This window comes from Neophocaena asiaeorientalis, unplaced genomic scaffold (assembly GCF_003031525.2).
Source record: "Neophocaena asiaeorientalis asiaeorientalis breed wild unplaced genomic scaffold, Neophocaena_asiaeorientalis_V1.1 scaffold263, whole genome shotgun sequence".
Lineage (NCBI taxonomy): Eukaryota > Metazoa > Chordata > Mammalia > Artiodactyla > Phocoenidae > Neophocaena > Neophocaena asiaeorientalis.
Genome location: NW_020175015.1, coordinates 2,221,987 through 2,235,754, shown reverse-complemented (window position 1 = coordinate 2,235,754; position 13,768 = coordinate 2,221,987). Strand labels below are relative to the sequence as shown.

At 44.5% G+C, this 13,768-nt stretch overlaps 1 protein-coding gene and 1 long non-coding RNA gene across 3 annotated transcripts in view; one reads left to right on the top strand and one right to left on the bottom strand.

Moving 5' to 3' along the window:
- Positions 1-13,768, bottom strand: part of FAM168A (family with sequence similarity 168 member A) — a 183,919-nt gene that overhangs the window by 5,996 nt on the left and 164,155 nt on the right. Inside the window, exon 4 of one of the 2 annotated variants that reach the window (XM_024761982.1) lies at positions 4,534-4,659. The exons of the other annotated variant lie outside the window; for it this stretch is intronic. Coding sequence (XP_024617750.1) covers positions 4,534-4,659 — 126 coding nt within the window. The remainder of the gene's footprint in view (positions 1-4,533; positions 4,660-13,768) is intronic. 2 annotated transcript variants of the gene reach the window in all.
- LOC112411090 (uncharacterized) lies at positions 45-11,748 on the top strand. The gene is made up of 3 exons (XR_003005566.1): positions 45-4,555; positions 10,542-10,646; positions 11,588-11,748. It is a non-coding gene; the product is annotated as an uncharacterized LOC112411090 (long non-coding RNA).

The following is a 13,768-nucleotide window of genomic DNA, read 5'->3' as shown; positions in this document are numbered from 1 at the left end:
TTATTTTGCCCCCCCCCCCCCCCCCCCGCCAAAAAAAAAAGGACAAGGAGAAGGTGGGAGGGAAGGGGGAAGAGGGGGAGGAGGAGGAGAAATATAAAATAAGAGAGAAAATAGGTTTTATTCCATGACACTGAGAAGTTTTAAAATGATAGGATGAACTGTGAATCTCCAAGATAGGGATATGCAGGAGACTATTTCCAAATTTGTTTTACCACAGGATCTTTTATTCATCCTATTCACATTTAAAACATGCAAACTACAATTTTGTGTGTGACTGTAGCTTGTTTTGGTAAATCAAATTTTACTGTAACACAGCCATGCCCATTCATTTACATACTGACTATGGCTGCTTTACTGGTAGAATGGTAGTTATGGCAGACATCATAAGGCCCCAAAAGCCTAAGATATTTATTATCTGGCCTTTACAGGAAAAGCCTGCTAACTTCTGATTTAAAGGAATAAAACAGGTTATGGGGAGTCCTGCCAGAGTGGAGAGCACCTCTCTTCCATGCAGGAGGGCAGGACACCCCTGAATCCTAAGATGCCTGTCTCTGAAAGCTACACAGCACGGGGTTGTGATTATAAGTAGTCTGGAGCCAGACTGACTGCCTGGGTCCAAACCCCAGCCCTCCTACTTAACAGCTGTAGAATACATCTGTCTCCTCATCTATAAAATGGGGATAATAATAGCACTTACTTCGTAGGGTTACTGTGATGAATACATTAACTAATAAGTGCAAAGCCCTTAAAAGAATGCCTGACACATTAAAAGCAGTTCATAAAGGTTAGCTATTATTCTTTTCTCTTTCACTGTATAGAGAGATAGTAAGCTTCCTGTTCTAGGGGGTATACAAGCAGAGACTGGTCTGAAAGATGACAGTACATAGGAGGTTAAACTAGTATGACTTTTATGGTGTGATCCAGCTTGGAACACAGACTCCAGGATTCTAAGATTCTAAAATTTGATGGTTTAAAATGCCATGATTTTAAGATTCTTTAAAGATAACAGGCCAACAGTGCTGGTGACTTTCCTTTATGCTGCCAGAGAATGTGTGCTGAAGTTTTATCCTCTGAGGAAGCCTGCACTAACCCTCTCCGTCACAAGGACAACCATCTAACAAAGTGTTGAGATTATCCCTCTGAGGAAAATCAAAAGGTTCCAAGAGACTGCAGTAGAATTTGGTTTCCACATCCAAGAATAACCTTGTCTACAAATGTATCCTTTCTTCATGTTATGAAATGAGACACACACAAACTCAAAATACTAATCAGTAGCCAAAACACACTGGGTGGCCGAAAAGATGATGCTGGAGAAGAAGGCCTTGCCTATTTGTCCAGACAGGTTGAGAAGGGAGAAGCAGAACTGCAGAGCTAGAAAAGACCTTAGAGATCATCAAGACCAACGCAAACGTTTCACAGATGAGACGCGAGCAAATGAGCGAAGGCTCACGAGGACCCAGGACTCAATGTTCCCTCCTCTGACTACAGTGGTCCCAGTCCTGGGCTCTGTCAGTGATTCAGGTCAATTCTTCTCTCAAGGAATACCTTCACTGGACTAGATAATATCAGAGGACCTTTCTAGTGCTGATATTCTACGTTCTGAGTATTTCAGTGGGACTTCTATTAGAAAATCATTGCAGAGGACATTCCACAACTGACTGATGGTCCTGTCCATACCCCTGAGGATCACTGGAAATTCCCCTGGGGCTGTAGCCTGGGCTACCTTGGGTATCACAAAATTCAGGGTTTATTACTTTATGCACCTAAGTTAAAAAAAAAAAAAAGCTGTTGGATTTGATGCAAACAAAAATGAAACAAAACCAAGTCAAAACAGAAACTCACTGATTTTGCTCAAATGAACTTAGATTCAACTCACTCACTCAGGGCCTGGGTCTCCTGAAAAGAGTTCTACCTCCGTCTGAAGGTTACAGAATTAGGACTTTGGAATGCTATACCTTAAGGACATTAGAGACTTGAATTCAATCCTCTCCAATTCAGATGAAGAACCTAGAGCCCAGGGGAGCAGCAACTTTCCCAAAACTGCACAGCAAATCAGTGCGGGGCTGGGCCCAGAGTTCAGGGCTTACCATGCCCTGGGCAGAGCTCATTTCTGAAATTATACGTCTCTGTAGTCCAATCTTGGACATTTGGTATATTGGCCTTTGTGTCTTCATTTCATTAAAGGCAATATTGTGAAAGGAAAAAGGAATCTGATCACTAGCAGTCCCAGCCCTGACTTATGAAAGAGGCTTTGTTTATGGTACCCTATTCTTTCTCTCAGGTTGCTAACCATAATTTTAGACTCCATCAAATAGGGTAATAAAGAGAGTGTGTACATTAGCAAGATAAAACTTTTTCAGCCCTCTCTTCAATCCTTCTGCACTGTCATAAATCTTTTTCAGTTGTAGAGCCCCTACCACCTTCAAACACATTGATCCTCATATCAAGGATGCCTTTTAGACGGATCAGTTTATTGACTATCAGATTTATATGTCTGGACAAAGCTCTATGTATGATTCTTGCCTTGACCCCCCAGTCTCCTTGTTGGCAGCTGAACAAGAGAGTGCTGAATAAGTAGAAGGGAGACCTAACTACAAACAGGCTTAGCAAGTGTTAGTGAAATTACATTGAATTTGTCAAAGTGCCCTGAGTTTTCTGTGGTATTAGAAGCCACAAAATCTGTGTGCTGCGAAGATGGTGGGACATGGGAGGACCAGTCAATCCCACCTCTATTTACGGATTATAAGAAAGAGAGCACATCTTGGCCCTTTCTAGGGACTGTGATAGCCTGTGAGAGGACAGTGGGATATAGCTACTGGACTTTTCAGTGGAACTTTAGGAAGATGTCAACATAGTGGAAGGCAAGGCCTTCGAATACTCAGACTTTCTCATTGTGGAAAGGGTTGCTTCTGGAGGGAATGAATACTCCATACCTGGAGATGTGTGAACAAAGGCTAGTTGGCCAACTACTGGCCTGGGCAGCTAGAGAGGAGGCCCCTGAAAGAGTGGAAGATATTGGGTATACAGCACCAAGGTGATAGAATCAGGAGCCTAATAGCTAGAGAGAACCTTAAAGATGACCTAGTCCAACCCACTCATGTTACATTTGGAAAAAGCAAGGTCCAAAGCACAGACATGAATTATCCAAGGTTACACAGAACCAAGTCTAGAATCCAACTCTTTTGGTCTTCCACTCCAGGCTTCTTTCTGCTACACTACAGCAGGTGTGTCTATATGCATCTACCTCCATATGTGCAGATATAAGACCGAATATGCATGTATATGCCCATTTACATATATAATATCATAGGTACCTGGAAAAATTCCCTACTGCTATCATCCCTCTCTTAAATAAGAGTAAAATTAATCTCAAGGAAAAAAGTCAGTAATAGAAACTTAACTTGGGTGATACACTTTTCTAGTCGTGCTGCTTACCAGTTGGATGGCATTGGGCATATTACCTTTCTGAGCCTCAGCGTTCAAACTGGAATAAAAATCCACCTAAATAGGACTACAGTGTAGATTAAATGAGAGGGTGATCATGAAAACATATTCTGCAAAAGGTGAAAGTTATGTTGTATAAACGTAAGTTGATGTTGACCTGAAGGGGCAATGATAGCTAAGGAGAAAATAACATTTTGAAGAAAAAATTTAAATACAATGTATTCTTCTAATTTACTTACTTAATAGATTAACACTTCACTGAACCCCAAACCATCGGGCCTAGTCTGCAACATCCCTCCGAGGGCCTGTGCAGCCCTTGCTGGCACAACTTAAGAGACTGGCACTCACCACATCCAAAGCCAGCCACTCCTCTTTTGGACAACTGCAACAAGGCACGAAGCTTTTCCTCATACAGAGTCAAAATGCCACTCAGTCATTTCTAAACACTCGTCCTCATTTTACCCAGTGGAGCCATTTTGTGTTAAAAATCAGATGTGAAGGTGAAACCATCAGTCACTCTACTGAGCCTCAAGTGAAGTGACCAATCTGACAGGCCAGATGGTTTCCGACCTTCACGAGGACTTCCTGCACATACCTTGCTCTCACAGTGTAGCCTCCACGAGGGCAGTGTTTCTCAAGCAGGGGGCAATTTTGCCCCTGGGGATATGCACAGGACAGCCCCCCCCCAACCAAGAATTATCTGCTCCCCATGTCCACAGTGCTGAGGTTGAAAAACCCTGTGCTAGTTGGAGGAACCCCCTCTGTCCAAAAGTCCACAAGACTTTAAAGTGCCCTCTGTCCTTCCCTTGAAATGCAGTAACAGTCCTTCCCTCATCAAACTCATTGGCCAGGTGAGTACTTCCTTCTCTCTCCCTCACTGCTTTGTGTCTCCTCAAAGCAGGGTGTGTGATCAAAGAGGATGACCGTTTCTATATGAGGAGGGCCAATTTTTTGGTGGGTAGGAGAGAGAACCTCTTAAAACAGTATCCTATAAATGTCAGTTTTAAAAGTTCCCTTTCCTTTCTTCCTAAGAGGCAAATCAGTCCCAACCAAGGGGAACAAGGAAAGGAGGAGACAGGCTGTATTTACTGAAAGCCGCAGAGGATGCTTGGTAAGTTCGGTTCTCGGTCCCGGTGTCCACTGGGAGGTGGAAGGTGCCTTCAGTGCCACAGGAAGACGAGTTCTGTGGCCAGGCCTGTTTCATCAGCAGAGTTGCTTAAGGGAAGACACAAGAATGGCATTAGGCAGAAATAAGAAGTGGGCACCACCAATCACAGACACAAAAGCAAGGATCTTGAGCTGGACGGAAACATATAACCCAAGGGGCCCTGTTCAGACACACAGGATGGTTCAGCTTTCTGAGATGGGTGAGTGGTTGGGAGGAGTGCTGAAGTGACCTTCTAAACGATTTGAAACTGAGAAGACCTAAGCTTATACTAAGTAGGGGAGTCAGGATTTTCTACCCGCTACCAAACCCATGAAAATGCTTATGAATACTGCCTTCTACTGCCTGACATTCTAGCCTAAGACTCTGGGATACTCCTTAGCCACCCACTCGTTAACGTGTAGCAACTCAGAGCCTTTGACTATGTACTGGGCCAGATCAACTGAGTACCCCTTTTTATGCCTGAAATCTCATCTGGAGGTGTATTTAACAAATTGTTTTCAAAGAGCGACCCCAAAATACTAATAACCACATGACATGAACCTTGCTGGACTGCCATTTCCTCTAAAGGGACTGAGCTTTGGTGGCTTACAAGGCAAGGCTGTCCAGCGGGACACTACCTGCAAACCTCTTCTCCTGTAGACCTAGCCAGGGCCAGACAAACCTCTTGCACCTTTTATGTCTCCTGCTGAGGTGTTACTGGTGCTCCACCTGAGATATCGCCTCATGAATTAGAGATGATCTTTTGGGCCACTTAGAAAGCAAATGTCAAACTTGGGGTAGGTGTGAAATAGAGATGAGGCTCAGTTTGAAAGAAATCTGCAGAGACTTCCCAGGCTGACTCAAAGCTCAGCTTGAGAAATTTGAAGGATGATGTTTCCTATGGAATAGAAGTGGGGAGTGACTCAAAAAACTTACCTTCATGTGTCCTGTAGGGAAGGAGAGAGGAAATAGGGTTTCAAAGGGGGTGGGGGGAGGGATTGCCTAACATTTTAGGTATCTCCCTTGATATATTTTCAAACAATAGAGGGGAAAAAAAATTTTTTTTTTTTTTTTGGCCACACCACGCGGCTTTTGGGATCCAAGTTCCCCGACCAGGGATTGAACACAGGCCCTTGGCAGTGAAAGTGGGGAGTCCTAACCACAGGACCACCAGGGAATTCCCGAGGAGAAATATTCTTGACCCAAATTTCTACTTGTGGCTGAAGAATGATTTTAACAGTATCTTTTCCACTCAGATGAGGTCTTGGGAGACATGGATATGGGGTGTTTTAAAGTATATTAGTATTGGCAACAGTTGGATATACGTGAAACATTTTAACAAGGGGCTAGGTAAGACAGGGCGGTATGAGAAGCAAGTTTGCCTATACCCTCTCATTCCATCAGGACAAGGATAATCCACCTCCAGAGAGATCTCCATAAACTCCTCTGCCTGTCCAGGTAACAGGAAATGCCTCTGGTTCCTTCAGTCATGGAAGTACTGGGGTCAGAGGAGGAGGTCAAAGACTCTACTGTTTTTGCTGAACCAAGGATAGAAGTATAGCTGTTCTGGGCTGACTCTGCGCTTGCATCAATGGCCCGCAATATATACAGCAGATGCTGAGAAATGAGAAGGAAATCATGGGCAGGGAAGTGACACTAAAAGGAGAATTCTGGTAGAAGAAAATGGAGATCCAGCAGAATTCCAATGCAGAGTCCAGGGCCTTTGCTGGACATTACAACATGACTCTGCAGACAACACAGGAGGAGGGCAGTCAATTTAAACAATTATCATGGGTTTCTTTTCCTAGGGGGCAGGGATGGGTGGAGTGGTGGGAATTAATAAAGGACCCAATTAGTGTTGAAAAATCTTATTAAGATAGCTCCAGATTTAGAATCTACCACTCCACGTGGCTGGAAAGCCCTGGCCACCTAAAACAACTCCCTAAAAAGTGAAACATGTAGCTCTGAGAAGTCAGATAGAGCAAGCCCAGGCCCTCAAGACGCCACAGGAATCCACCAGGGAGCAGGAGGCCTAAATTTGGCTGCTGAGAATTTGGAGGACCTGTTCTGGTCCAGTTTTTAACCCAAGTGGTGCATCTTTACCATAATTTTAATCATAAGCCAAAAGTCTGACAGCCTAAAGGACTGTGTGACAATTAAAGTAAGTAAATCAAAATTAACCAAAGAGTGACTGAGGCCCACACTGCACTCAGCACTGAGGGGAGCGCCACGGTGGACAGGAACACACGTGGGTCATGGTCACTGCACACCAGGTATTTATGGTCTAGCTGGGGATGCAACACAGCCACACGCCAACCAGAGAGTGAACAAGACAGCATTACACACAGTAAAACAATGTTCCAGATTAACCAGGAAAGAAGCAAGTGCGACCGTGCCTTTGATTATGTGTTTCCCAACTGAGCAAGTGAGCTAACCTATACATGTTCCTGAAGAAGTGGGTATTTTCTTCTGGTTTCATTATAAAGAAAACAAATACTAATATTTTCTATATTTTTCTGTATATATGAATATATAATAATTTAAATAACTGGACAAATATGAAGGCTGAAAACAAAAAACAACAAATAACAGCTGTCGACTTGACTTCCTCATTAGTTAGCTATACGTCCACATACAATTCTAAAGAAACCCATTCTGCTGCTGGTAGTGATTCAGAGCTCAGCTGTGGGATGAAGACAATCCAACTGAAGCTTTTAGAGGCATGGTAATAGAGGACGCTGCTCTGACAGGTATGCCTGTTCTTGGGTGCCATGAAAGGTACCAACTCCTAGAAACGGTTTATATTTTGAATAAATACAAGTGTATATACGTCAAATATTATTGAGGTGTACGTTTGAGACTACGTACTTTTGCACTTTATGTAGTACTGTATATGTACTATTCCTCAATTTAAAAAAAGAGAGAGAGAGAACCCACGGCAGTGAAGGGCCACGGCCCAGTCACAGCATGCGGCCCACGTCCAAGTGCTGGGTTGTTCACATCGCTGGACACGGGGCCCTCACGCCCTCTGACACTTGAACAATCTGTTAAGCACACTTACAAGGAGGAGAGGCAGCAAGGGACCATCATCCTGAACAATGTAGTAAGTCAGGAAATCTGAGTTCTAGCCTGGGCTGTGCCACTTATTAGCTGTGGGACCTTGGGCAAGTCACTATACCTTTCTAAACTTCAGGTCTGTTGTCTCATAAAATGGCAATAATAACCACTCCTTGATTGCTTCATAGTATTGATCGTGAGGATCAAAGATCAAGTGTCAGCCAGTCTTACAGTTTCTAATTCTGGTGTCTGTCTACTCTTCCATCCCCACAGGTGTGGACAGCTCCAATGGAAGCTCTCATCACCTCTTACCTGAATTATTGCAACTGCTTCCTCACTGTTCTGTTTGTTTTTAAACCTGCCAACTCCAATCTCCAAGCTGCAGTCAGAGTGATATTTCTAAGACCTAATCACAAAAACTTCTTTCTTAAAAACATTCCATGGTTCTCCATTACCTAACTCCTCGTGTGGCACTCAAGGCCCCTCGTAATCTAGTCCTGTGATCTCTCTAGACTCACTGTTCTCATTCTCAAACCCTACATGACAGCCACACAAACTGTTCACCATTCCCAGACTATGCCAAGAAGCATCACTCCTCTGTATTTTTGCTCACACTGCTCACTCTTCCTGGCATGTCCTTCCCCAAATACCACCTGGTAGACATTTATTAATCCATCAACCAGGAGCTGAAGACTCACCTCTATTATGAAGTCCTTTCTTTTCCCCACTTCTTGATCACAGCCCCCTCATGTATCCCACTTGGTTCACTATCCCAGTTCCTGTGATTCTTAGAAGCCCTTGTACTTGCTAGTTTGTCCATCTCCCCCGCTAAACTTTGAGCTCCTTGAAAACAGGAACCCTGTCTTACTGAACTTTGTATCTTCAAAGGGCCAGCTTAGGGTCTGGGACAGAACATTTTGTGAAGAGAAGAGCTCCATACATACACTTTAGTATTTCTATTTCAGATGCTATAACAGGAGAGGTGAGGAGGCAGGAGAGCTTCTCTCACTTCATATGGAGTCTTCTGTTCAAGTTCATATATCCTGAGGCAAACAAACACGACTCCTCATAAACAATAAGAGAAATGGGTCTGTGACTAGCAAAATTGAAAGAATAAGATTGTAAGAGGGCAACCTGTTAGCATTTAAAGGGACCTCAGAGATCATCTGGACTAAAACACTTTATCTATGGCCTGGAGACATTAGCAAATTGCCCAAGATCACGCAGCCCACAGCAGCAGCAAGAAGAGATTTTCACAGCTCATCTCCTAAAAGATGTGCCACACACAAATTCAATTTTCAACATCCAAATAATTCAAGGTTAAAAGTCGAGAAAGTGTGCAGAGACTTTACGAAAACATTGTCCTGAGCAGCCCAGGTGAGGGTGGTGAAAGCAGCAAGTCCCTCCTATGGTCCCTTCCTGTCTATGACAAAAAAGGACCTAGTCAAGTTACACTGCTGGGACCCTCACAGGTGCCCAGAAGTTCCCGTGGTGCCTTGGGCCTGGAGTCCACACTGCCCAGAGAATCCAGCTCTGGTCCCTGGCTTATTAGCACACTTGACCCTCACCTCTCACCATCCAGGAAAATGCCCCCCAAATGAGCCAGAGCTCGCTGGGCTAAGGGAATAGATTGTATCTAAAGTTAACCAGGTCTTCAAACATGTGAGACTGCCAATGGAGATGGAAAATCTGATCGTGGGGCAGACTGGTGTTTTGCATTCTTACAGGCATAATCCAGGTACTCCTCCGCAGGGGCTGCCATAAAGCCAACAGAGGAGCCATAGAGACCCAGGAATTTTTGTTCACTTGTTTGTTTGAATTCAGCAGCCATGTGAGGGTAAAGGTTTCCGACCTCGGTCAGATGGGACCCCAGAGGTGAGGAAGGGGAGAGACGCCTTTTAGTGCCATGATCCTTCACTGCTGCCCTAGGGGACGGTTCGTGTGTGTCTCCAACCCATGATTTTGCACCATCAGACATGTTCCTGCATGCTTCAGGAACTGCTGCTGAGCCACCTGGGGGAGCCCAAGCCTAGGGGATGGGATTTGGGGAGGGAAGGAGAGGGGATCTACTTTTGTTACGAGATAACACATTCATAGGCCATAATACAGATGAGGAAAAATAGCTCTCCTACCATAAGCTGAATGCAGGAACTGAAACTCTGTTGGATAGAAATGTTAGTTGAAATTACCACTAAGAATCTGTGCAAAGTAGTACATATTGCAGTTACAAAAACAAACTTTGTCTTAAAAAAGCAGTTTCCCCCAGGCTACGCAAGAAACAGTGAACACAAAGGGTGCAAAGTACCTCTACCCTGGAGAGGGTGACAGACTTGCCATCCAGGAAAGCCCATTCATTGAGGAAGGGTATGTCCTTGGATGCCATGACATCCTCCAGGCAGCTGACCCAGAAGCTGCCTGGAAGTATGTAAGTCCAAGTTCCTGCTCTTTGCTTGTCCATGCTAAGAATAAATTTCAAGTCTCCCAAGCATTGCAAAGGGACTTCACACATGACAGAGGCTTTATGTGCTAGAGGAGGTAAAGGTTCAGGGACAAAACCAATCATCTTTGGCCTCTGAAGAGCTCTGTTTAAAGTCCTAGAGGGCCAGGACCAATGCAGAGGCATTTAATTCCCTGAGACCTCTGGGAGAGCATGGTGCTGTACAAGGGGCACAGACTGCGGGCAGACAGCTTGGCTTTGAATCTGAGCTCCACTGCTTTTTAGCTGTGCAACTTTGGACACGTTATTTAACCTCTCTGAGCAAAACTGAAGGCAAGAAGCTCTAACTCACAAGATTACGGAAAAAAAATTAAGATTTGTGACAAGACTTGCATAGTGTCTGGAACATGGCAGGTGTTCAGAAAACTCAAATTCCTTTTCCCTCCCCTTCCCCAGGTTCATCATATGCAAAATGGGAGTAATTGTACTTTACAATGCTGCTATGGAATCAAGTGAGACAACAGATGACAATGACTGATAAACAGATTTTTTTGTGAGAAGGTATTTCATTTTTACCTATATTAGTTATCCTGTTTATCCTTTCCCTTCATTTTCAAGTCAGATTACCATTAATATGACCCATCTTTTGGTCTCCAGATTTTGAAAACAAGTCTCTATTGGCTCTGCCTTCTGCGGGGCCAAACAGTTCTTAAGTAAGATCCCTGAAGTCACTAAGAGCTTGGAAGAAAGCTTCAAGTACCCACATTGCTTTCAGAACCAATAAAGGAGTGAAATATTTCCCTGCATCCTGGATAGAGGACATCTTTGGGTATTTAGAGCTGCTAAAAATAGCTCTTTCTGAAGCAACTTCTTGGTCTTCTTGAAAAAGCTGAGAGGAATTTAAAACTGAGAGCCTGGCTCCTTTGCAGGCTTCTATCCCGCAGGCATCTCTCAGCATCACAAACGGCCAGCTCCGGAAGGAAGCTGAGAGTACGTACACCGTCCTCTCTGACCTTGAGTCAGCTCCTCCACTGCAGTCAGGAGACCTGGTAGAAGCAGAGGCCAGCCTCCCAACATATGACACGGACCAGTTGTGTGTATGTGTAACTCCAAAGGGAAAAGGATCTGCCCAAAGTCACACCAAAATCAGTAGCAGAGTTAGTGCTATAACTCCAGTCTTCCAACTCCCAGTTTGGGGCTTTCTGACACAATGTGCTAATACCACCCTGTCTAGTGGACTGTGTGAGAAAATGGTCTGGGTTGGTTTAGTCACAGCTTAGAAATATGTTGACTTTTCAAAAGTAAAATTGGGGAAAATCAAGTTAGACGTGGGTTGGTATTTTGTGTGCTTTAAAATTAAAACTTAATCAGTACTTTACACATGCCAGGAGCTTTCCAATTTCTCCCTTCCCCGCATCCCCACAGTCTCAGGCTCTTCCTGTCTGCTCTCCCTTTCCTCTCTAATCTGACTGCTCTACTCTAACACCTCAATTTCTCTCTAGCCGACTGCAACTATAATGTTGTGGTTAAGAATGCATGCGGGGGGCTTCCCTGGTGACGCAGTGGTTAAGAATCCATCTGCCAATGAAGGGGACACAGGTTCAAGCCCTGGTCCGGGAAGATCCCACATGCCGTGGATCAACTAAGCCCGTAAGCCACAACTACTGAGACTGTCTGTGCTCTAGAGGCCATGAGACACAACTACAGAAGCCCGCTCGCCTAGAGCCCATGCTCTGCAACAAGAGAAGCCACCTCAATGGGAAGCCCACACACTGCAATGAAGAGTAGCCCCCGCTCACTGCAACTAGAGAAAGCCCACGTGCAGCAATGAAGACCCAACACAGCCATAAATAAAGTTAAATAAATTAAAAAAAAAAAAGACCCAATATAGCCAAAAATAAATAAATAAGTAAATAAATTAATTAAAAAAAAAAAAAGAATGCATGCAGGGACTTCCCTGTTGGCGAAGTGGTTAAGAATCCACCTGCTGATGCAGGGGACACAGGTTCGATATCTGGTCCGGGAAGATCCCACATGCCGTGGAGCAACTAAGCCCATGCACCACAACTACTGAGCCTGCGCTCTAGAGCCCGCGAGCCACAACTACTGAGCCCACGCGCCACAACTACTGTAGCCTGTGAACCTAGAGCCCGTGCTCCACAACTAGAGAAGCCACCGCAATGAGAAGCATGTACATGGCAACAAAGAGTAGCCCCCGCTCGCCACAACTAGAGAAAGCCTGCGCAGCAATGAAGACCCAAAGCAGCCCAAAATAAATAAGATATAAATAAATAATTTTAAAAAGTCACAATTGCCAAATAAAACAAATGGTATTAAAAAAAATAACTACTAAACAAGAAAATGAGGGTATTATCATGACATTCAAGGCCTTTCCAAATCTGGCCCTCGCACATCTGTAGTCCAGATTCATCTATTACGCCGCCACCCTAGAGCCTATGCTTCAACCATTCTCACTACTTCAAGTTTCTTCAGTGTCATTCCTCACACCTCCATGTCTTTGCCCAGGCTCTACTCTGCCTAGAATGCCCAACTCTTCCTTTGTATGTTTAAAAGAATGCCTCTTAACAGCAACAACAAAAAAACAACCAAACAAACAAAAAACAATGTCTCTTACTTCTCCCTCAAGTCTCCACTGCTAGGTCCTCTGTGAAGCCTCCCCTACACCCTCAACCCCAGACAGAGGTTGTTCCCTCCTCCACTTCCTCTCTTCTTGTACGTATTCCTTTTACAATATTCATCACACTGTACAGCCACGAATTTGCTCACACGTCAGCTTCCAAATGGACTGTAAGCTACTTCAGGCAAAGACAGCATCCTTCCTTTTTTCTATTCTAGTGGGGAGGACATTCAGCAAATAAATACTTGTTGAGTAAATGAAGAGGAACTTACATAAAACCATCTACAACCATGAGGTAGGTGTAGCACATTTCTCAGAGAGGTGAGGTAACTTGTCTAAGGACTCACAACTAGTGAGTTGAGTAATCAGGATTCAAACCCAGGACTTACTAACTGCAGAGCCCACATTCTTTCTCCTGCTCCTTGAGTATTAAAGCACCAGCTGAGAGTGGCTTGTTTTTTTGAGCGTGGGGGTCAAGATGGTGGTAAAACCTCTGCATTGCTCCCAAACTGAAACAAACTTCGATACTTTCAAATCTATTTCAACCTCTATCCAAGGAGTGTTGGGCCTTTATTATTTTTGGAAAACAAGTTCCTCGCTGAAGCTTGAAAATGTGGCAAGTCTCTCACTCTCTTCCAAATCCACGTCCAGGAAGGGGTGGGTGGGTGGTGTGTGTGTGTGTATATGTGTCAACAGCAGCCTCAGGGGAAACCGAGGGTGTGTGTATGTGTGTGTGTGTGTATATATGTGTCAACGGCAGCCTCAGGGGAAACCGAGGATGTGTGTGTGTGTGTGTGTGTGAATGGCAGCCTCAGGGGAAACCGAGGGTGTGTGTGTGTGTCAACAGCAGCCTCAGGGGGAACCGAGGGTGTGTGTGTGTGTCAACAGCAGCCTCAGGGGAAACCGAGGGCGTGTGTGTGTGTGTGTGTGTGTGTGTGTGTGTCAACAGCAGCCTCGGGAAACCGAGCAAAAACTGGGTGTGGATACTGGGAGAGCAGAAAAGGTTCTGTGAGGAGGATACACGTCTCAGATATTCCAGCAGAAG